The 25,534-nt window shown below is 31.0% G+C and overlaps 2 protein-coding genes across 3 annotated transcripts; both read left to right on the top strand.

Moving 5' to 3' along the window:
- The first annotated feature begins 6,887 nt into the window (after window positions 1–6,887).
- LOC118051863 (uncharacterized) lies at window positions 6,888–10,812 on the top strand. 2 transcript variants are annotated; one of them, XM_035062610.2, is made up of 7 exons: window positions 6,889–7,039; window positions 7,323–7,443; window positions 7,586–7,782; window positions 7,905–8,012; window positions 8,121–9,892; window positions 10,159–10,237; window positions 10,449–10,812. In XM_035062610.2, the coding sequence occupies exons 1-7, from the start codon at window positions 6,995–6,997 to the stop codon at window positions 10,596–10,598; spliced, it is 2,472 nt and encodes an 823-aa protein (XP_034918501.1). In that variant the 5' UTR covers window positions 6,889–6,994; the 3' UTR covers window positions 10,599–10,812. The 2 variants fall into 2 exon arrangements, with proteins under 2 accessions (XP_073261556.1, XP_034918501.1); XM_073405455.1 differs by lacking the exon at window positions 10,449–10,812 and having other exon boundaries at window positions 6,888–7,039; window positions 10,119–10,237.
- Window positions 10,813–15,315: 4,503 nt separating this feature from the next.
- On the top strand, window positions 15,316–16,366 carry LOC118051875 (dehydration-responsive element-binding protein 2F). Its single transcript, XM_035062636.1, has one exon. It carries the CDS (start codon window positions 15,478–15,480, stop codon window positions 16,336–16,338), a length of 861 nt encoding a protein of 286 aa, XP_034918527.1. The 5' UTR covers window positions 15,316–15,477; the 3' UTR covers window positions 16,339–16,366.
- Window positions 16,367–25,534: the final 9,168 nt, after the last annotated feature.

Raw genomic sequence — 25,534 nt, 5'->3', positions numbered from 1 at the left:
TTAGGGGTTTAATTGGTAAAAAATTAAGTTTGAAAGCCTAATTTGAACTTAATTGAGAAGATTACAATTTTAGAGGATCAAATTTAATTCTTACAAAGTCAATAGATTCAGAACAAGGATAAAATCACAAGAAAATTAAAGTTTTTTGATCAATTAAAGGCTAAATTAAAAAAAATTCACAGCAAAAAACCTTTATGTAAAAGGCGCCGCATTATGGGGATAAAAGTGGATGAAATCAGAGGTGAAATTGAATAAAATTAAAACTTTAATGGTCAATTTAGGGTCAATTTGTATAAATTCAAGATCAGAGATAAAAATAAGAAAGGCACTGAAAATTGAAGTTCAGGTGTAAAATTGCATAAAATTAAAAATAAAATTTAAAAATTAATCAGGGGTGAAATTGAGAAAAAATCATAAATAAATGACTAAATTAAACTTTACCAAAACAACACCATTTTGGTTAGTGTTCATCTTCTTCTTCAATTTTTATTAAAAAGACTGCTCAATGAGTTATTTTTTGGGGGCATTTAATGCTTTATCTCTTCCTTAAATTTGACAAAACTTACATGAAAATAATCACCCGACATCTGACTACACCTCATCATGGTCCTTTTTGGCCGATTGACACTACAACGATATGGTTCCGATCCACAAAGACCAACTCAAGCAACTTTCAATTGTCAAAATTGACAATTCATTATACATACTTTGAGCCAATGGTTAGGATCTTTCAAGGTTGAATCAAGGGCTATGATTTAACACCGTTAAAAATAAAATATCCCTCTTCCACCCTCTATAAATCATCTTTTCCCCAGTTCTCTTTTGCTAATTTTATTCTTTGTCTCTCTCTGTCTTTTTAGCCACCAACAATCTCACTACCAATATATCCACCATGAGTTATCAGCATGACCACCACCAAGCCACCCTTGTGTCAAAAATAACCTTTGTAAATTTAATCTCTCCACCATAAATCCCTTAACCCTTCTTTTTTGCACCATCAGACCCTCCACTAACATCACCTCTAGCTTTGTGTCAATGTTCTAAGTAATATTCCTCCTCCTTTTCTTATTCTTCCTCGATTCACCTAGTCATTACATGCAATTCTACATGAATTAAAAAAAAAAAACCAAACTGAAATTGATTCGAACCGGTCGGTTCATATGGCTAGGCGAGTCGAGGTCGAGTTTGTTTGTCGGCCTTTAGGCCTGACTCAAAATATATTAACCAGTTTTTCAAAGAGCATTTTTTTTTGGTTTTGGCTCAGTTTTTTCCAATAATTTTTTATAATATCGGGTTTTATACTATAAGATACAGATCTTGTATTAAAAATACTTGATTTCCTCTAAAATTTCAAAAAAAAAAAAATTGTATTAAAATTAATGTAAAATTATCCAAATACATATCACGTCTATGGTTATTCCACTAAGATTTTACTAAAATATTAAAAATTCTTCTTCCGATTATTTTGTTCATTTTATATTTAAAGTGTTAGGGTTTAGTTGTAGAACTTTAAAAATATATTAAATTAATTTTTTGAAGATTTTTTTTACATCTCAAAAAACACTAAAATTTAATATTTTTTTTTAAATAAATATATTTTAAAATATATCTAAACATAATTAAAAATACAATTCGAAATAAGCTTTACCTACCTTGTAACACCGGTCCACCACTATAAATACAAACATTCAAGTACCCTTCGATAGCCTTATCATCAAATTAGTGATATCTCCCTTTGAACTAAACAATCATTACACAAATAATAAATTACTCTCTCTCTCTCTCTCTCTCTCTCTGAAACCAACCTATTCTGGGTCTTGACCAAAAAAAGGAAAAGCTCAACGACCAGTCAATATCGATCTAACCATGCTGCAGTTGTTCTTCGCGGTGGCCTTCTCGGCGGTGCCTTTGACTCTCTACGTTCCGCCCATTCGATCTCTAAACTTATTCGTGGAGACCATAGAGGATGTACTACGCCAGACATCCTTGTACACTGTCAGGGCTTATCCTAGGATTCGTCTTGTGTTCTCTCGTTTCTTTCGCAATCTCTTTAGCTTGTCCAGGTAGGCTTCGTCTCCGCTCGTTTCACCGTATAATCACTCCCCACCTCACAATTTGTTGCAGCTACCATAGTCTTTTTCTTTTTCTAGTTTTTTTTTTTTTTTTCTTTAATCAGTTTTGTTGTTGATGTTGTTGAGTTTGATACTGGAAATCAGGATTTTCTGTGGATGGGAAATAAATTAAATACGGTTGTATATTTTTTTTAGTAATACTTTCGTTTCTCGTTTGCCTTTGCCCATAGAGTTTTGGAACCTGGGAACGTATTTTGTTGCAAGCAATCTTAATTTGATTATATAATTTTTTTTCCCCTCTGAATTAAAAGTCTGAAGTGTAATTTGTTAATTTTTGTCTGAAGTGTTTCTGGAATGGTTTGTTCATGTTTGGTCTCAGTAATTAGATCTTTATTAGACGCATTTATGATTGATTAATTGGGATTTATCATTAATAAATCCGGAATTGCATTTCCTCTCACTCTTTTTTTTTTTTTTTGTATAAAACCCTTGGTGCGAAAATAAATATTCATAAACCTATTCACATGTATCGAAGGAAGTTCCAACTCTTCATGATGTATCTAACTAATTATTAAAAAAAGAAAAAGATCACATTTTTAAATAAATGATAAATTCCCATAATAAAAATAAATGAGAGATTTGAGAATGGGACACACAGAACTTTGAGATTTTGGGAAAATACAGTAGGGTGCAGGAATTGATAGGGGCTAGCGATTGACATTTTTCGACCTTTTTTTGTACTGGAGTGTTATGATACTTTGAATTTTATTTTTAAAAAAATTTGATGTATATGTAAAAAATAAATTAAAAAAATATTATTTTAATATATTTTTAAATAAAAATTTTTAAAAAATAAATCATTCATGTACAGGTGGGGGTGAAAGGGAAATTGCAGCATTCATGTACTAGGAAACAAGCATCAATAAAAGAAAGAGAATAAATCATATACTTGGCACTTTTCTGGATGCTTTTTGTAGTGCTTGGTTGGTAAGCAGGGTGGAATTTTGCCTGTTTACTGTGAGGCATGTAGTTGGATTTTGTGGCCTCGTATTCTGGGGTTTGATCAATCAGCTTGCAATCTAAAAAGGGATTATGAGGTCAAGGAGGATGAAGATTCCATGATGAAAACTGGAAGAGGAATAAAAGGTTTTTTTTGTTTCTGAAGAAAATCAAGGGGGGAAAAGTATAAGCTTGGTTTAACTTGTTCAAAGCTCAAACTGCTCCAGTTAAACATAGCCAAAATCAAATAAAATCAAAAAGTAAGCGTTTTCTCCAAGCGATTGTGATTCCATTCTCAGGGCATTCTTCTTCTGGCTGGCATGATTTTCTGCTCGACAGAAAGTTCTCATATGGAACTTTTCAACCTGACAGTGACAATGATGGTCATACCTAATTTCAACCTTGAGAACTTTTTTTTTTTTTTAATTTCGAGAGTACTTTAATTTTAAGAAGCGCAATTTGTGGGTATAGATGAAAAAATAAAAAATTATTCCAAGTTTTTACAAGAAATAAATTCTAACTCAAACTCGACATCTGTTGTACAGATCTCAAGTTCTTTAAGATTATACTACACCTTTTAAGGACTCAACCTCCAGAACGGTTGTTGGTGATATCAATTTGAGGTCTAGTTTCTCCAAGCATGCCCACTGAACTTTCAAAGCCAAACTAGCAGCTGCTTTAAATATATGCTGCTTTTTTCTTTTCTTTTTTTCCTGTTGATTTCTGCCACCGCGAGGATGGTTAGATTCTAAACACTTCTGCTCACCAAGGTAATATAAATGTATGATCATGGATGACAATGGATATCGTTGTTTGGAAAATAAGGAAAATAATATTTGCCTTTTAATTAATTATATTGAATTAGGAGACGTAGCTATATATAAGATTTTCTATAAGTAGAAAACTAAAAGGTGTGGGTGTTTTCATAGAAGAATTTCAGTGTTAATCCTCTCACATATTATTATAAATGGACCATGCAAAAAAAAATTATTTTCTTAATTTAATCTTTAAATTTTTTTTTCATACAATTGCATTATTTTAGCCAAAATTCGAGAGCAATTGAATAAAATTTATTGGTTAAGGATGAAATTGAAAGATTAAAGACAAATTTATATATATATATCAGTTTTTAAAAACTTATATAAAAGATCAATATAAAAGTGAGTACTTTTAATGTATTGCTCCCCCGTGTATATAAAATGGAGACTCCCGTTAGCGTAACTTCTTCCATGGAAATGAAGCTCAATTGAACTAGGTCAACTACCTCTAATTTGACAAAATTGGATGGCTATTTTACCTCAAACGCAAACTTGAGAATATTTAAATTAAGTTATTTCTTAACAATATATTTGATTTTAATATATAATAAAAACTAAGGGGAAGGAAAATTCACTGTGCATATAGACATATTTTTCTATTCACTTTGACTATGTAATTACATTTTTGCCCTTCAAAGAAAACCCATTGTCTTTATGTTGGAGGTATGTTGGTCTTTTCATGTGGTCTATTACTCATTAAAGAATTTACTAGGAGTGTAAGTATTTTTATTTTTTTTACACAGCAAAATAATCAAATTACCCTCCAAGTTAGATTTTCTAAAACAAGATAAGAGAGATATTTTTGTCTTTTCATTTTAAAAATACAGTGAAATGATAGGTTTACTCTTGAAATAAAAAAAATATTACGCCATGTGTACATGGGCCTTTAGTCTTTTCACTTTGGCTTTGGTGATTATCAAGTTCATTAAGAGCCTTTGGGTCTTTTAAAAAGGATAAAATATTAATTAAATTGAAAAGGTTGTTGGCATGTATGAGGTGTCCATATACTTTGAGAGGCGCGTGTAACGCCTTCTGGTGGTAAAAAATGCCCTACCACCATGTCATTGAAAGCACTGTCGCGTTCTCTTTCTCTTAAGGCATCGTGTGTTGAATGCGGTGAGGTAATTTATCACTAATCGACCCTTCTTTTTTTTTTTCCTAATCTTCTCTCCTCTCTCCTAAAAATTTTAGGTTGGTCATCTTTATTGTTGATACTTCAACTTTAATCCTTTTTTTTTTTTTATTTTTGCTTTTGATCCTTTTGTAAAAGTCTTATTTGTTTTCAATTTAGTCATTCGATTCTAATTTGTTATATATATTATTTTTTAATAATTTGGTATCCTTATTATTTTGATTTATATTTTTTTCCTTAGTCATTTTGTAAAAGTTTCATAGGTTTTCACTTTCATCATTCAATTCAAGTTTATGGTGTATTATTTTGTTCAATCTGGTCCTCATTCATATGAAATTTTTTTTTATCATTTTGTTAAAATTATTTTTCTTTTTGATTTAACCATCCAATTGAAAATTTGTAGTTGTCCTCTTAATTTATTTTTTATTTCGATTTCCACCCTGATTCTTCTAATTACTATTTTTTTTATTTATTTTAGATCCTTTTGTGTAATTGATTTTTTAAAAATAATTTTATCATTTAGTATTTGACTTGATGGGGATTGAGCTTTGCTGTTTTTTCATGTATGTTGTTTTTGGTCTAATAACCTGGGTCATAGGTCTGAAAAATTAACGCGAATTGACATTCTTTTGTTTGACTTATTTTCTTTTTATGATTTCATTGTCCAGACTTAATTTTTTTAAAAAAAAAAAATTCTTTTGTGGTTTTTTTAAGTTTTTTATCAAGTTATCCTGATCTTATGATCCAGACATGAGTTTTCTAAGCTATTCCAAGTTGGCTAGCCTTTTATTATTTATGTTACATATCTATCACACTATCTTAGTTTGACCTTGACATTTTTTTATTTCTTTTTTATCCAATATCTTACTTTCAAGGGTGTTTTTTTTTAGGTTATTGTGATTTTTTTTTATTTTTTTTTATCATCTAATTAAATTAAAACCAACTTGTTAAACTTGATGAGGCTATAAACCAAATCATTGTTTTTTTCTTTTGGTTTTTTAAAAACATGCTTGCTACACCAAAATATTAGTTTTTACAAATAAAATATGAACATGCTACATAATACGAGACCACATCTAGTTGCCTATTTAATAAACAGGGCTTATGCCGTATTTATTTTTGTGTTTTAAAAGTATATTTTTTAAAAAATAAATTTTATTTTTTTTCTTTACTTCAAATTAATATTTTTTTGGTGATTTTCGATTATTTTGATGCATTAATGTTAAAAATAATTTTTTTAAAATAAAAAAATATATTATTTTAATATATTTTCCGAGTAAAAAACATTTTGAAAAACAACCAGAATTACCATCACAAACATGCTCTAATGATAAATTTACCCTTTTATTCCATGTGGATGCATTTGTATATAGAACGAAGGTAGTCTTTTTTCCCCTATTGTTAGCTAACTCTATGAATTCTTTTATGGTTAAAAATCGAAAATGAGCAAAATGAACCTCATTCCACTCGAAATACTTAAATAAAATTTTATTAATTAAATTATCTTAATATTCAATTATTCAAACTATTATTTTGTAAGAGATCAGTCAATGAAAAACGTTAAGCTTCTTATAAAATGATGTTATTTTTCTTCAAAAAAACAAAATTTCAACCGAAATATAGATAAAAAAATCTTGAAACTAGATGAAAGTCTTTAATTGAAATTTTGAAAAAAAAATATATATGAGAAACTATTTAACAACAAATTAAATTTATCTATATAGTACATCTATATTTATAAAAATTAGAAAAATAAGGGGAAATGGAAAGAAAAAATAAGTTAATTCCAGCCGAAGTGATGGTCGTTTTTTCTATTCCCCAAATAATGGAGGGAAGGAAAAAACGAGAAGCCGAGAATTGAAATCCTTCTAATAAAACGAAATAAAAAAGTTCAATTAAACAAAAGGGAAAGTGTTAAGAGACCATTGGAATTCAATTCTCCAAAAATTGGAACTCCATTTCTCGACACATACATGACCGTTGGCTTGCCTCTCTGTGATTTAAATTCACTAGAAAAGGTACTTACAAATTACACTCTTTTTCAATCCTTCGAATTCTCTCCTATCTCATGTTTGGATCCCGAGAAAATTAGCAACTCCCCAAAACAGAAAACATTTTTTTGTTGAATTCCCCCACAAAATCAAACATCTTTTTAATAAACCAAACAAACTAATTAGGGTTAACTGCCCCTTTCATCAATCTTTAGTCTGAGCACAAAGAAGGGCGCCCATTCTCTAAATTAGCAAACCCTAATTTATGGTGATTTTATTATGTCAAAATTATTGTTTTTTTTTTTGGTAGGTTTTGAAAAAAAAAAAGGCTTTGATGGATGACCCATCCAGTTCAGCTACGACCCTCGCGTGGCTTTGGGTGATTGAGTACTTGGCAAGTTTTCGGCAAATAGAGCCCTCGATTTTACATGGTATGTGCGCTGCATTCTCGAATTCATAAATGAGTGTGTAAGGAATTTGTGTTGTGTGTTTTGAAATGAAATGTAATTTACTTGGGCTGTTTTGATTGTTCTTTTGGTGGGGGCTGAGGTGTTTTGTTTTGGTTTGTTCCAGAATTGATTGAGGCAGCTCCGGAAATACCTGATGATTTGGGGAAAAACACGAGGGAAATGGTTGCTTTGAGATGCTTAGAGGATTTGTTTTGTCGTAGTGATAATGGAATTGCGAATGATGTTACTTCTAAAGAACTGAAAGCCACGTTTGATTTGTCGGAGAGTTGTGAGGATGTGCTCCAGTCTATACTGCAAGAGGTGATTCGGTTTACTATTTCTGCTTTCACTTGTAAGCAATTTGGGTTTGAAATCTTATAAAAACACTTGTTACTCACGTGGGCCATGATGGTGAATTTTGACATGGATTTCTTGTTTGTTAGACATCAGTATCGGATTTGAATAGGGGTGGACCGGAGCTATTGAAATGGGATATTCACCCTTTCATTATGCATAAAAGAGCTTGCATGCCTAAATGTGCTTTGGAGAAGGTGATTGAGAATTTCTTTATTTTGTTAAGTTTCGATGTTAAACAGAAATGGAGATGATTAATCCTCATTTGCTGTTTGGTGATTTATTTTTTTTGTTATGAAAACCAGGTGAAAGATGCAATTCTTGAGGGTATTCATCCATATGCTTCATTGAAGGAATATAGTGAACTGGTGAATGCAAATGATAGGGGTAATAGAAGCACTACAGATCATGGGGATGATGGTGCACCTGTGGGGAGGATACGTGGGAGTGATACTGATGGACAAATTAACCCTCCTGAAGAAAGTTCCATTCCTGTGCTTCATGAAAGTGAGAATGTAGTGGAAGACAATTCATATAACAGGAACTTGTTACACTCTGAGAGAGAGAGAAGTGGTTTGGCTAGTCAAAATCTGGCTGGAGACCATGAAGATCAAGGTTGTGTTGATGGTGATCATCTTCAACCACAAGCCAAGAGGTTCAAGGAAGATGCCTTGCATGACAATCTGTCCATGGGACAAATTTCTTCGACTCCTCCACAGCACAAGGACATGGTAGAAGATTCATTTGAGAGGGTGGTTGAGGATTCTGAAAACAGAGATTTTCACTTGGAAAAAGAATCTTCACAGGGAGGACTGGAAGGAAGCAGAACTGTAGAGAACGATCATGGTGAAGATGTTGGTATGGATAGGCATGGGCATAGACTTGATGCTGACAACGCATTCCAGCACAATCAGCATGAAATTGCTCATAATGCCAACAAAATGCCACTATCTGGGGATGAAATCAACCATGCTGAACCTAGAAAATCAAATGCTGCACCATCTGTGGGAACTTCGGACAGATTATTTGTTAATGGAAACAAAGACAACTCTGATCATAGTGGTCAACAAAAACCATCAAATAGTGTATCCTCAAATGGATTTCACAGGAATACTGGTGCTGATGAAAGAGAAGCTGACACAGACCATCTATCTGAAGAAGACGAGTCAAATGAGAGTGACGAGTATGAGCATGAGAGGGTTGATGTTGGTTTGAAGAAGAGTCGTTTTCTGAGTTCTCAATACATGTTAAGTCATGATTCTCTGGCAGAAGCTAACTGGACAGATCAAAATCTTTGCATAAAATGCCGTAAAGATGGTCAGTTGCTGGTTTGCGGTGCTGGTAGTTGCTCATTGGTGATTCATGAGAACTGTTTAGTTTTCTCACCACATTTTGATGAGAGGGGAGACTTTTACTGTCCTTTCTGTGCATATTCTCTTGCTATTTCAGAGTACCTTGAAGCTAAGAAAAAAGCCTATTCAGCGAGGAAGGAACTGAAGTTATTTATTGAAACGAGACAGGAGTATCGGTCAAACAAACATGCTCAAAGACTACTTAGCAAAAGACATGGCAGCTCAAGACAGAATGAAGATAAGGATCTGCTTAATAAATTTCTTGATTATGAGAATTTGGTTGGAGAAAAACGCAAACAATCAAATAATCAAGGTCAGATATCGGAAGGTAATGACCACAGAAAAAGGAAGAAGAAGCAAGTAGAGCCTTTGGCATCATGCATTGGTGTTAATTCGCTGTGTAGAGAAGAAGAGCCTGATGTAAATGTTAGTTCTAATCATATATCTAATGTAGAAAAGGAAGGGGAGGAGGTGGTTCAAGAGAACTCATCTGGAACCGAACTTGACATAAATCAACACCAAGTTAGTGTTGATCCTAAATACAGTGTTGATAATCATTTGTGTAAAGAAAAGGAGATTGTCTCTGGAAGCCAGAGAACAGATGGTCGAAGACAGAAAGCTGTTTGTGCCATCAGCAGCGATGGAGGAGAAACCTCTGGTGACGAAGATGACAATTCAATAAGTACTAATTACTTCATAAGATTCCGAAAGAGAGAGAGACAATAGTAAGTTTCCAGTTATTCAAAGTGTTATGCAGGTGGTTATAGTACACCTCTGAATGCCATTTCCAGAATTAAAACAGTTTTTCCTTTTATAATATACTACCTTCAAAAAATCTGACTATGCTATGTCAACTTCTATTATTATCCTTTTGTCGTGTGTGTGAATTTGGGTAAATCACTTTGCTCCCATGTTAAACCCCATCCTTATTAATTTGACATTTGATTGCAGTGGCAATTGCAGTTGACCAAAATGTTATTCTGATCTGCAGTACCCCTCCAATGCCTGCAATGCCTCAGTCGAGGCGAAAAAAGGTTCCATGGACAGTCCATGAGGAGGAGATACTCAAGGTATTTGTTTACTGCGTATATGCTTCTGACACCAATATTTATTTCAATTGTATGCTCACCGGTAAATGCATTTATACATATTTAAGAGAGATTTTCTTGGTTGTGCATTCTAAATCTGTTTTCTTTCACAAGCTAATATCATATAGTTTTGGCTTTTAGCTCTTCATTGTGATCTATCAGGCTCTAATTTCTTGCTCTTTTACTGTTAAAGGAGGGAGTGCAGAAATTTGCAAGTGACGGGAAATATCCCTGGAAGGACATTTTGGAGTATGGTAGTTCTGTATTTTCGAATGGCCGAACAACAATAGACCTCAAGGATAAATGGAGGAACATGTGCAAATTAAGCCCTAAATCCAAGTAAGAATTTGCCAGCCTCGTCAGTTTGCGTATATGGATGTGTTCTTATATTTGGGTCTGGTCAGCTTTACATTTTCAGCAGGATGCATTCTGATGGTCAAAGAAACTGTTGTATATTAAGTTTACACTTGACACCTTGTTATTTTCTGTGTAGTGTATGCTAGTTATCAAAACTTTGACGGTCTATGAGATGGATCTCCCTATTTTGCTGATGCTCCGATTTTCTCTTGTTACTGTATCGTTGACACTTGCTATCCTGCAGTTCAGATTTTTTTTACATGAAAAAAATATCTTCTTGTTGCATATGTATTTTCTAGTGGGAAAGATAATCTGAAATGAGCTAGGTGGATTTAACTTTAATTTAGATGACCGGTAAAAATATAATTTGATTTAAAATAAATATTTACAATGATATTTTTTATAAATATTAAGATGATAATATATTTGATCAATTTTGGTCAAACTTGGTTAATCTGTCAATCTGTATATCAGGTTATGAGATTGTGATAATCTGATAAAAAAAAAGTTAAAATAAATTATGAATCTCAAGTTTTAATGAACTTAATTTGAATGATGAAATTAAAAAAAAAAATCAATTAAAAATTGAATAAAAAAATAACTTGATAACTTGGGTTAACTTGTTAAAAACTTAAAATTCCGACTTAGGTTATGAGATCGAGGTAATTCAATGGAAAATAAATTGAAACAAATTATAAAACTCAATCATTAATAAATATAATGTTGAAGGGTGTGCTTGAAATTAAAAAAATTAATTAAAAGAGGATATAAAAAATGACTTAAATTAACATGTTAAACTTGTGACCTGAGTCATAGATGGAAATCACTTCTTAAAAAAAAATAAAAAAAAAAATTATGAAATCTAATTTTCAATCGATCTAATATTAAATGATGATGATGATGATGATGATATATATATATATATATATATATATATATAATATATATATATATATATAAAAAACAAAAGAGAAAAGAACTTGAGTTATCCGGTCAAACTTGTAGTCTAGGTCAGACTGGGATAACCTTATAAAAAGTAAATTGAAATAAATTATAAAGTCTAATCCCCAATAATTCTATTGTTGGATAATGAAATTGAAATTGAAATTGAAAAAAAAAGTAAATCAAAAAAAAAAAAAAAACCAAAAGATGAATAGTATTTTTTAAGAGGGGTACAATAAAATCCCTTCCCTTTTATATCAAGTTTAGACTTGAGACCTTGTTCTTTTATTTATAATGTATACTAGATTGGTGGTCATGTTTTGTCGTAGGCTAGTCCAAATTATTGTAATGTAAAAAAGGATGCTCAAGAGACATGGTGTTTAAAAAAGTAAGAAAAACTCTTTACTTAGGCCATTAACTTGATTCAACTTGACTGAATCCAATAAGATTCTGTAATCTAATAATTTGATTTAAGTAGACAACAACAACAGATGAATTGTAAGATATCATTTGGAAATAATTAATTAAAAAAAATAATCTGTCAATATCATATTTGAAAAAAGAAAAAGAAAACATGTTGAAGACTCATCGTACCTTTATTATGAACATCGCTCACCACCAAAAAAGTTCACAAAGACTGTTCATACCTCACTACAAAAGGCTGCACGACGACATTATAAGAAGTTTCATAGGTCGCTAGAGCAATGACCTAGAAAATCAAAACGAACAAAACATAATGAAGTAAGTTTTTCATATCTATATTCAATCAATCAGTTCTATTTAATTTAAGAATAAGATTTATTTTTCAAAAATAAATTTTATAAAAATCAAAAATAAAAAGACACGAAATAATCCAATCAATTAAAAAAAAAGAATAAAACAAAGGATGTAGAAAGTAGATGAAAAAAAGGAGCGTAATTTCTAATTAAATAAATGTTGAAGAATGAAAATTGAAAAAAAAACATTAGCTTAAAGAAATGATAAAAAAACACCCAAGCAAACCTGAGTTAATTTCTCACTTGTAACCTATAAAATCTATACATAGACTTAATCAAGAAAATCAAATCCAAATCAATTTAATATTAAATGATGACATCATGAAAAAAAAATCTAAAAAGCTTACAAAGTAGAAAAAAAAAAATTTACAGAATGAAAAAAAAATCCTGATAGAAAAAAAAACATTGGAATTTTAAAAATTATCTTAGATTATATAAATTGCAATTATAAAAATGGTGATTAAATTTGATAATTGAAAAAAAATTAAATGAGGATGAAATTAAAAAAGAAATTAATTTTACAAATTATTTTAAATAAAATAAATAATAATTAAAAAAATAAGAACTAAATAAAAAAAAGAATTTTGACAAGCTAATTTAAAAAATTGAAGGGCAGGGAGCAAAATATATAAGGAAAGAAAAAATAAAGAAGAAGAAAATGGTCATAGGAGGTTCATTTTGTGCCCGTGCTGTCAGGTCATGGTGGCACCGCCTAGACGAGTTTTGATTATAGCTTTGGATCACTTGACAGAACCTCCATGAAATGAGGCTCAAAAAACATATCTTTCGTCTTTACTCCAGTATTTATTTATTTTTTTATATTTACAAGTCAATTCGATTTCTCTTATCTCCATATCTGTTATGTTTTAAGTACGGTCTCAACAAAATTTCTTTCCTTAAAAAAAATGTTCCTCGGCAAAAAAAACTCTCATGTTTTTTATCATCAGTAATTAAATAAAAAATAATTTTTAATATAAAAAATTTATTGAATCTATTGACATTCATAACTTATATAAATGAGCTTGTTTAGTTAACTTAAATTTACTTTTATATATATATATATATATATATATATAAGTGCTATTTTTTTATAATTTTTATTCTTTAATATTAAGCTAATTAAGCATTGAACTTTCACTTTATTTTTTTTTTAAGATTATCCTTATATTTCTTGCATGTCAGTGGTTAACCCAATATATTTTCATATTAAATTATATATATTTTTATCTTAAAAGATGAAAAAGTTTTGATCTTTTACCTTGATGTAAACCTTGGTACATTTTCAAATAAGGAAGGATCGAAAAGCTCTATACTTTTAATGATATTAATAGAAATAAAATATCTCTTACATATCATTAATAATATAATAAGTATGATAGGTATATTAAGTGATCTTTTATACAATTATGAGTATAAACATAACGGTTTATCATGTTTTTTATACTTTTATTGTAGGGAAAATCATTCACAATCAAACATATAGCCTTAGAACTTGGAACATTACCAAAACATGTTAGACCCGTATTATCTTGGGTTTAGCTAATTAATAAGCTCAAGTTTTTCGGATTTGACATGTTGACTAGATGTATGTTATTTTGAAGTTTGACTAGCTACTAAACCCAAGTATTTCATGTCTTTCATATTCATAAAATTTATTTTTATTTAAGATGAATTTTATTTATAAATATTTTTAAAAAAAAAAAAAAAAAAAACTCATCAATAGTCATCTCTGTATCAAATCAACTTAGCATACAATTTGCTAGAGTTGAACATCGTACGTTTTAAATCAGATTCATGTCCCAAGAACAAATTCCTCAGGTTATCACTAACCACTGACAGCTAACAGATCTGACCTCGTTAATGAGAACTCCTCAATCAAAAAACACATAATTAAATTTGCTAGATCATTACTAGATCATGGTAACTATCATTCAAACATTCACTCATCACAGTTAGGGGAGCAAGGTGATGAGCACAATCTACCAACTATTACACACGTGACATGTCTTGGTAATTTGCAGGCCTTACAATATGCTCAAGCAATTAACCCAGGGAGAGAGAAAGGAAGGGTGGAGAGAGCATTGGCATGGGATAAAGATGAGAGTCTCGGGAATCAGGTCGTCAATGGCAGGACAACATGTGAAATAGGGCTCGTGAAAATGAAAAATGTTGAGGTGAGTTTCCTCAAGTAAAGATTCAATTCATAGAATCCAAGGCAAAGGAAGTCAGAGAGCGATTGCTTTGCAAGTTGGGTTTTAATGAAAAATCTTCATCAGCTGTCGTAAAAGAAGGGAAAAATCTCATCACTTTGATGAAAAACCTTTCACTTAAGCCGTGGAATTCAATACAAAATACCATTTTATGCTGTGAATTTGATTTGTATTTTGTGAAATAATTTCTCGTGTGAATGCATAAAGAAATACCAGAGAAGTATAACTCCATTGTTTCTTGCAACTAGTTTGTTCAAACTTCAAAGTATAACTCCATTTTTCATCAATGGGCTTGTAAATTTGTTTTTTTCACGAGTCTGTTTAATGTGATGGATAAGCTCCAGCAACATTCTTAGTGTTTCTAATATTTAATATTGTAATTGGGGTTATGTTTTAAAGCATTTTTTTATTTGAAAATATATTAAAATAATATTTTTTATTTTTGAAATCATTACACCAAATAATTAAAAAAAAACTAAAAAAATTATTAAAAAAAAACGATATATATAACTGCAAAAATAAACACTGGAATTTGGATATGTAGCATAACATTTTATCATTTTTGCTTATGTCAACTTCTTCCTTCCAAGTTCCTACTCTTTGCCTACTTAATTCCTTCGTGAACCTTCAATATGAGTATGGGAATCTCATTTTCCTTCCATCTATACTTGATGAGACATATTATAATTAAATGGTTTTCTATATTAAAAAAAAAAACCACCATCAAAATAATTAAAAATTACTAAGATTTGAAATTATTAAACACTCACAAACGGTCACATGGGCATGAACTCTTCCTGAACGTGACAACATTTAAACCAAAGCTGTTCTCTCACACTACATATCCCGCGCCTTTCCACCCCTTTTCTGTATTCCCCAAGTCCCTACTGTCACTCACACTCCTCACTGGGCTTACTTTCACACACCAAAAACTCTAATGGAAAATTGCAGAAGGTCGCCATTGAAGCCGTGGAAGAAAGGTCCAACAAGAGGCAAAGGCGGTCCTCAAAATGCCATGTGTGAGTACCGAGGTGTTCGTCAAAGAACATGGGGCAAATGGGTGGCAGAAATAAGAGAACCCAAGAAGAGAACCAGACTTTGGTTGGGTTCTTTTGCCACTGCTGAAGAAGCTGCTATGGCCTACGATGAGGCTGCAAGAAGATTGTATGGACCGGATGCTTATCTTAATCTACCTCACCTTCAGTCCAACTTTAATCCTCTAAACAAATCACAGAAGCTCAAATGGATTCCTTCCAAGAACTTCATTTCCATGTTTCCTTCTTGTGGGCTGCTTAATATACATGCACAGCCTAGCGTTCATGTCATCCATCAGCGGCTCGAAGAACTCAAGAACAACAGGCCCCTTCATCAATCCTCTGTCGCTTCTAGTTCTTCCTCCTCTGAATCCAGAAATGAAGTGATGATTGTAAGTGACGAAAACCATGTAGCAAATCTCGCCGTAGCAGAGAAAGATGTGGAAATATCATCGGAGAAGATGCTGATAAGAAATCATGACGAGAAACCACAGATTGATCTGAACGAGTTCCTTCAGCAGCTGGGCATACTGAAAGAAGAGAAACAGCCAGATAGCAATGATGTCGAAGAATGTCTCACGGTGCCAGAATCTTCACAAATATATGAAAAAGAACTTGCAGCATTGGCAGACAAGAGTTTCAATTGGGATTCACTGATTGAAATGCATGGAATTACAGATCATCAAGCAGCAGAATTAAATAGTTTTCCAGTTTATGACGTCCAAGATGAGCCGGCTTTCCCAACTTCCATTTGGAACTTCTAGGAGGATAAAATGATTCAGGGAGAGTGAAAGCTAGCTTTGCTGCTTACTTGTTTGGAACTAGAATGTCTGCTTTCACATAATAAGGTCATACTTAGTTTGTTCTAGATCTACTGTCATTTGAATTGCTCTATGATAGTCGTTACTTCTGTTCATTGGCAACACAGATCAGACTAGAAAGCATTTGACCTTATCAGATATATAGAGAGAGAGGACGCCTTACAGGAGCAAGGTTTGGGTGGAAGGAAGTTCATATTGCAATACGACAGTAGCAACTTACTAGGTTTCTTCTTGACCTATGGCTGATGTAAACTTACCCATGTTTGTTGGGCTGATTTTGGCAACGCTAGATTTATTTGCGCTTCTGCAATTTGCTTGCTTTAAGACATAGGAATTCACATGGAAGCATGTTGCAAGATAATTGATGGACAAAATAATCTTGACGTGCGTTTTCCACACCCGCAGTTCTATGCTTTAGCAGACTTCACATTCCTTACATGATTTGACCAGTGAGCCCTCTTATCATTTGTGTTCTCGTGCAGGATCAAACCTAAGAATGTCTATAATTTGATATCCAATAGATGAAAACGAATGAGGTTAATATCCAGGATTTTACCTGGAAGTACGGATCAGACTGATACTGCCAAACAACGATTGAACTGTGAAGGTCTGATAAAGCATAGAACTATGAGCAGTGACAGAAAATTCGATGAGTGAAAGAAGCAAAGACAAAAAATGGATACAAATGCTACTCATGCAACACATCCCATGCAAAATTATATGCAAATGCAGTCTTTTGCTTAAATTCCCCTCTGAGGTTTTGGATAATTCCTCGTTGATTACGGCAGTTGAGAGGCTATCCTTTTTGTCTTTCCTTTTCTCTTTTGCTTTAATGAGAAAGTTATAACCCCAACTACACAGTCAAAATCCCTTGCATTTACTTCAATTCCATGCCACTTACTTCCTGTGATGATATAAGGCTTTTTCTAGCAAGTGTAGTTCAGTTTATCGGGAAACCCATTACCTAAAAAGCGAAAGAATATAGACTAGATTCTGATCATTTATTTCAAAATTCTGGTAAAAAATACGAACGTTTCTGGTCAATTAGATGAATAAAAACAGGTAAAATCTTCTCCAATCAACTGTCAGATGGTGAGAATACTTTCCAAGTTACATCTTCCAGTAAACGATTTGATAATCTCTGACAGTTTAGAACAGCCCTCTTCACTAGCAACCTTTGCTTATTCATTGAGGTGCTCTGATGCACTTAGATACTCCCCGTGCTCCTCAAAATGCTCAATTAATCGCTTTAAGAACCCATCACTACTCACTGTCTCCGTGTCACATACAAGACAGCACTGTCTTCTTGCCCGTGTCACAGCCACATTCATTCGCCTGTGGTCACTCAAAAACCCCACCTGAAATGTTTTGAAAAGGTTCCCAAGTTTCAACTGCTAAAATCTCTGTAACTAATCTTCTTCATCTAAAATCTAAAAGGAAACAAAAAGATGAACTGCAGAGGCTTAAAGTACCTCTTTCTTCGAGTTCTATCGAACCATTGAAATAATGATGGCTTCCTTCTCTCAACCCTGGAAACCATCCACTGTTGGCAATGCCAAATCTAATCACCTGACTTTTCCAGTCCCGCAGTTCCAACTTCCATGTTCATCGAATGAACAAGCTAATGGCTCTTATAACAGGGATAATCAAAGGGAGATGTCAACCTGTACTAGTTTCTGCTATTTATTTAAAATTTTCACTAAAATTGATGTAGATTAAAATAAAATAGAAAAATAGCTCACCTCTAAATCCGTGAAAACACCGACATTGACCAAGTTCATAGTTACAAACTCCTTGGCCACTACAGTTATTTTGCAGCTCCTCTGCAAACAAAACAGTTGACAATAACACCTACCAGACTGAAACTGGATTTGACATCAACTTAAGCTGTCTAAGAACTAAGAAACAGCATGCCAAGATCTAAATCTAGCCTCATGAGTCAATCGAATTTCACCAAGCTCTTCCACCTCGAGAGAATAAGCATTTCCCTCGACTGCAAATATCGATAGGATTTCAATAACGTCACTTACATTTGGCATTTGGTTTTGGTCAGTGTTACGTGACAAATAAAAAATAAAATTAAAGAGATATAAATAAGTTTATCTAAGAAATAATTTTTTATATTTTTGAAACATAAAACTTAAAAAATATATGTTAATATGTCTTCGTTATCTTTTTCTCCGAGACACTAAATTCAAATTAATAATTATCGTTGCTCATAACATTATTACCTCAACAGCAGTAACATCCTTAGTAGCTGAATCACAGACAGAAAGCCATCGCCCAATCTCAGCCTTCCATGGAGCATTCCGAGGAACCACTACCCCATGCAAGTCAACTGGAAACCTGGGCTCTAAATCTAGAACCGGTTTTAAATTTTCCAAGACATGATGATGATTCCTTTCATCCACTGTTCCATTAATCGCGACACTAGGATTCCGAACATTGAAGCAATCTAAGAAAGGCAGCACAGGAAACAAGAACAGAGGAGCTGCCGAAACTAGTGCCACTACAGACACAATTGTTGCTATCAAAGACCATGAACATTTCCATTTCTGAATAGAAATCATTATCCCTTCTTACTCCTCTCCCACAACAAACACAATACTACACCTGGAAATCAATCAATTTAAAATCATACACACAAGATAAATGACGCAGCATATATATAGAAGATAAAACCAGGTTTCTCGAGCTCTAAAATTATAAACTTAAACACTGCCGAAGAATTGAGAAAATATTTGATATTTTATTTATATAAAAAAGTTAGATGTTAAAACAACATCATAACAGTTTAAATAGAGCTTAAAACCGACTTAAACAAGAAACTTAAGCTAAGAAGATAAGTAAAATATCACTTATTACTCCATGGAGTCCAATAAAAAAAAATATAAATAGAAAATAAATAGGATGCTACTGCTTATTTTTTTTAGCATCATAAATTTATTTGCTAAGTTAAGTAGAAAATAAATAATTAAAATAAAAAAAAAAAACTACAACTTTTAGATCTAATTTTGAGAAATTTAACCATACAATAACCAACGAAGTTAGTTCTTGTAAGAACTTGGACCGTAAAATCATCTGATCAAATTTGAATATAATTCAATAGCCTAATCTTAGGCTATCATTGTTTTCATCAAGCTTCATATATGATGTATTTAGGCTTCTTCATAGCTTATTTTCAAGATTGGTCTTATCTTTCTCGTACATAAACATATCTGCAAGAAGTTGCATGTTACAAAATTCCACAATCAAAATCATCTGGAGTAAAATAAAATAAAATAAAACGGTAAGGTGAAGAAAACGACACTGAATTTGAAGGTTAAACCCATAAAATGCATGCACAAACTCACAATAGAGGCAATCTCAAGCGAAAACTGAATACATTCATCAAAAAAAAAAAAATCTATAATTAATGAGAGAGAATGAATCATCATCGTTATAAATAAGGTGGTAAATTCAGGGATTTGAGGAGCGGACAAAGTTTACCAGATAAATGAAGGAAGGTTCCAAAAAATCAAATAAATAATTTAATTCCGCAATTTCTTTTTTTTTTTTTATTGGTGTTCAACATGTAGGCAAAAAATCTTCATACGAAAGGTCACGAGATGCTAGCTACAATGGGTGTGAAGAAAATTAGTCTGAAAGATAAGTACTTTCCTTTTATTTCGATTTTTAGGGATTGGCTGCATTCAAGTTATTGCATTTGTAGAAACAAAATTCTTTTTTAAAAAAAATAATCATAAACTAAATATAATAATATTTAGATTTTAATTTCTATTTTTGTTCAAAACGAGTACAATAACCGATTTCACTGGAATAATGTTATTTTATAATAGAAATTAATAAAAAAAATTGATTGCAAGAAATATTGTGAGCATTCCAACATGGAAGTTATTTTCTTATGAGTCATCTAATGCGATCCACATGAGAATTATCAATTCAAAATTCAAAATCTTTTGAAGGCATTAATATTCAAATTCTACATAAACTTGAGAAATTAATTTAAGAAAAATGATTTTTAAAAAATATATATATAAAACTTAATTATTTTTTTTTAACAAAAGAGCATAATCAACAATCATTTCACAATTTCTAAAAAACCACTTTATTTGTTTTGACAACTAATTGTTAGATTTTTTTATGTTTTTCAAGAGAATAAAAAAAAAACAATAATGCATTTGGGCTTATGGAAGCCGGAAGGTTTTAGACATTCGAATGAGGATCTGTCACAATCAAATAGAGATTTTTTTACAGATAAATTATATGTTTTTATGACTAGATAAACATATCTAAATTCAAAAAAAAGATTTAGTCATGTCAAATCAAGATAACTTAAAAAACTGATAACAATATATTTGACTGTTGACTAAAGTTTATTATTTTTTTTTTCAGCTAATCCTACCTATAATTTTCTCATACGGAATGATCTAGTCATCCATTGGAGGGTTGGATATCCCAAGATAAAGCTAAGAAGTTGTTTGGGCTAATTTGGTTATTTTTTCTTGGTTTTTCTTTTATGATTTATTGTTTAAATTAAGATTTTGTGTTAATTTCTTTTATACTTTTGAATTTTTAGTTGTTTTCTTTTAGCCGTATAGTTTTCTAACTTATTTAAAAATCTTACGTGTTTTGATATAACACTATAAATTTAAGATTCATATCTTCAATCTGTTTTGCTTGTCAAATCTTCCATGTTCCCTTTGTTGTTGATGTCATCACATTAAACAATCTAAAATAATCCCTAATGTTTTGATTTTTCTTTAACCACAAACTAACATTTTGATAATTACCTTATTTCATCAGCTAATTTGTTATAATAAGTCGAAATCAGAAGTCATGACTGAGCTGACATTTTGCTGTCTCCATCCGGAACAAGATAATTCGAGTTTTATTTATAAATTGGAAAGAAAATATTAGTGGTAGAGAAAAGACATCGATCCATATAAGACATGGGATTGATAATCTTGGTACTAAACATTTATCAGGATCAAGTGAGGTGAATGCTAAATGCTATGTATTCGTTTTTTTTTATTAGAGTATATTGATAGATTTTGTCTGTCTCTTTGCATTTGCAAGCTAGCTTGCAATCTAAAGCATATACTGTCGGCACGATAGGATTTAGACCTGGTTTGATGGCTGATTCGGTTTAAAATCCAAGTTTTAGATTTTGATCAGGTTATTGAGTTTTGACCAGGTTGCTGGGTTGCTTGGGTCAATTATTTTTTTTTTAAAAAAATAAAAACGATTTTATTTTAGTAAAAAACAAAAGTCAACGGGTTGCAATCGAGTTTTTAATCGGGTCACCAAGTCAACCCATTGGATTAGTCAGGTCACATCTGATTTTTCTTTTCTCTGTTTTTTCTTCAACCTGACCTGATTCTAACATTGAATTGGCTAAGTTAACCCATCAAACCGGACCAATTTTTAAAATTATATTAGGCACATCAGATATTCAATATGGGTCTTCACAATTCACACAAGAAAAGTTGGTTCATGAAAATAAACAGAGAAGTATCTTCTCAAGAGAACGAGTTTGAAGATCTCATTGTTTTCTTAGGAACTGTTTGTTTCTGTGTTTTAAAAATATTTTAAAAAAAAATTAAATTTTTTTTATTAACTTTAAATTAATATATTTTTAGTATTTTTAAATTATTTTAATGTGCTGATGTCAATAATAATTTTTTAAAAAATAAAAAATATTATTTATATATATTTTAACACAAAAAATTATTTGAAAAGTAATCGTAATCACAAAAACAGGTTATAATAACTTTTTTACTAGAAAATAAAAAGGAATGGATCTAGCCTAATACATCTGGTGAATTACTAAGTTACTGTCCACGCTTTATTGAGGATTGCGTGCATCGGACTAAATTTTTTTCTAATGAAAAAAAAAAACAATATTTTTTAACAGTCAATACAATTTTGATTCATCTAGTGAATTGCTAATATTTTCTTGCCATGGATAGGCTCAAGAGTTTTTAACATGAAAAAAAACCCCGGTTAGCTGGCTAACAATTAAAAGGAGCATGTAGGCGCTAGCCTACCTAAAATCATCCATCTTCATACCTGCTTCAAAGAACAGTTTTTCTCTAAAAAATAAATGAAATTGTAAATTGAATTTAAGACAGTAAGACACCCATGACCCACCCAATCGGAGATGTCGTCGGGTTTGGTCGTCCTATGTACAATCACACGTGCCATTTAGTCAGCAGAAGGTCAAACTAAATTGGGACCACATGCATTCTTGGCATGAAATTAGAAACAACAGTCCATGCATTTATGCTTGAATGAAAAGCCGGTGGGAGTAGTTGAGATTAATTGAACAATCGGCTGGAAGTTGAAACCTCCCGATCGAGCAATGCTGTTCTGCTAGATTAGGTTAAAACAGTTGAGCAACCCAGATGACTTTGCAGATAATTTCGTGTGTTCAATCGAAAACTCAAGTTTAACTTGTTAAATTTATAATTTAGATTATAAACTTTGCAGATAATTCAATTCTTTTAAATATAAAAATTAATTTTTATTATTATTAAACTCAACTCAACATGTTAATTTTGAATTCACTCGCTTCGACTTTTTGCTTAGCTTAGATTTAAAATTAAATTGAGTAGGGTTTCTTCAACGTGACCTGGTCGACTTAGCGACTCCAAAAGCAACCTCAATACCCGGTAAAAAAATATGGTTTGGTTGTAAAATAAATTTAATATGACATTTTATTTTTAAATATTGAGACGGTGATATATTAATTCAATCTAGATTTCGTGGCTTAACATTCCAAAACTACAACCCAGATTATGGACTCCGTGGGTTTAACAACTTAAAAAAAAAACACTACATTTAATTGATGATATGATAATAAAAATAGACTCTAGCAAAATTAAGCATCAACCAAATATCAAGATATTTATTTAAGATTACAGTAACATTGTAAAAAGCAAACCAAAATAAATTATAAATATCAATTCAAAATCAATTAAATATTGAATAATAAATTTTTTTTAAAAAACCTAAGAAATAATTCAATAAAAAAATAATAAGAACATGAATTTTCTCTTTTTAAAAAAGAAAAACTATTTGACATTATTACTAAACTTCACCTAGTAAGTCAATTTTGAAACTTCTAAACTTGGCTCCTTGCTTGACTTGGATTCAAAATTAATCTATATGAAAGTTGTTTCTATGTGACCTAATTGAATTAGTGGGTCAAAAGACAAATCAAATGCCTATTAAAAAATTGTTTAACTTTAAATTTTAAAATGATTTTTTTTTTTAATATTGAGACATGAGCTTCACTATTTTATCTCCAAACTCACAATTCGGATTATGAATCCTATTGGATTTAATAACTTTATTTTTAAAATTTTTGTTTTATTTAATAATAACAAAAATAAAACATAAATTAAAATAAATTATAACAATCTAATCAAAATCAATAAAATAATCTTTTCAAATGTCCAGAAGAAATTCTGAAGTGGACAAACTAGCATGGCAATGTAACCTCACATTCTTATTTTCTTTTTCAAAATGTTTTCCAAGCAGAACTTCATACTCTTAATGGAGTTATGTAATCGTCAATAAAATTCAATTATTATATATAAAAAAATATTAAAGGTGAAATTGAAATTAAAAAAAATGTAAAAAATATTCCATAAAAAAAGATAGAATTTCAAAAAAGAAAAAGAAAAGGGGCCACCTCCTTTAATGTTTACATGAAGTGAAGGAGGTGGAAAACCACAACTTTCTTAGTTCAACCACAATTAATAATTAGGTAATAGGGAGTAGAGTCACTCCTACCTGGACTGCTGCTCTTGACATTGACCATTGCGTTTAATAATCCATCGCCCAATAATAATAATAATCCATCGCCCAATAAGAAGTGCATTCCTCCTACCTATTGCCCAATAATAATTATCCTATTTTGAATTTATGATTAATTATTTTATTAAAAAACACGTCAGCAATTTTTTTTTATTTTTTTACTAGTTTCATTTTATAATGACGACACTTGGTCCAATGTTAAACTTAAACATTAGCGTCAAGGAATTAGCAAAAATGCTTGGGCTACAAGAAGAACAGAGACCAGGTGGAATTTTAGTGACCATGCATATATACTATATAGTCCACATCGGGAGAACAGTAGTGAATGGTGATAATGCTGATTAGTCGTCATTCGTTATTAAAGAAAACACATTTCCTCTTGGAAAATAAAACAAAATCGATGTTAAAGGTAACAATACTTGTATTTGCATATATATATATATATATATATATATATATATATATGAAACTCTGTATTGGATGATACTTTTTATCAAATATTAAGATAATGCCATATTAGATCGCCTTGAGTTAATAAATCAAATCTAGGATGCGAGTTATGAAATTGTGATAAATATATAAAAAGTAAATTAAAATAAATAAAAAAGTTAATTCCTAATCAACGTCATGTCAATGAAAAATATTGAAAATATTAAATTAAAAAAAAAAACTACATGAGTCAATCTAGGCTAACCTGCAAATCTATATCCCAAGTTATGAGATTGGGATAACTTCATAGAAAGCAAATTGAAAACATTTATGGAACTCAATTTCTAATCAACCCAATATTAAAGGATAAAATCTAGAAAAATAATTAAAAAAGATAACAAAAAAATCTCAAGTCAACCTAAACTAACTTGTTAAACCTGTCACATGAGTTATGAGACCAAAATAACTTAATAAGAAGCAAATAAATTTTTTTACAAATCTTTAATTCCAACAGATTTAATATTAAAAGTTGAAATCAAAAAACAAAAAACTAAATCCAAAAGACTAATATAACTTCATAAAGAGCAAATTAAAAAAAATTACGAAACTCAATTCTAAAACAATCCAGTGTTGAAAGATGAAATTGAAAGAAAAAACTAAAAAAATCAAGTTATTAAAGGGTAAAATTGAAAAAAAAATCGATTAAAATGGACAAAAAATAAATGAACAGAGTAATCCTAAATCAACCTATCAAACCGCCACCTAGGCTAGTTTGATCGGGATAACCCCAAGAAAAATAAATTAAAAAAAATATTCAATTAAAAAAGACCAAAAAAATGAATAGAGTTAACTTGTTAAACTCACAACTTGAATTATAAAATTGAGA

This window comes from Populus alba, chromosome 16 (assembly GCF_005239225.2).
Source record: "Populus alba chromosome 16, ASM523922v2, whole genome shotgun sequence".
NCBI classification, from domain to species: Eukaryota; Viridiplantae; Streptophyta; class Magnoliopsida; order Malpighiales; family Salicaceae; genus Populus; species Populus alba.
This window is presented reverse-complemented; position numbering and strand designations above follow the sequence as displayed.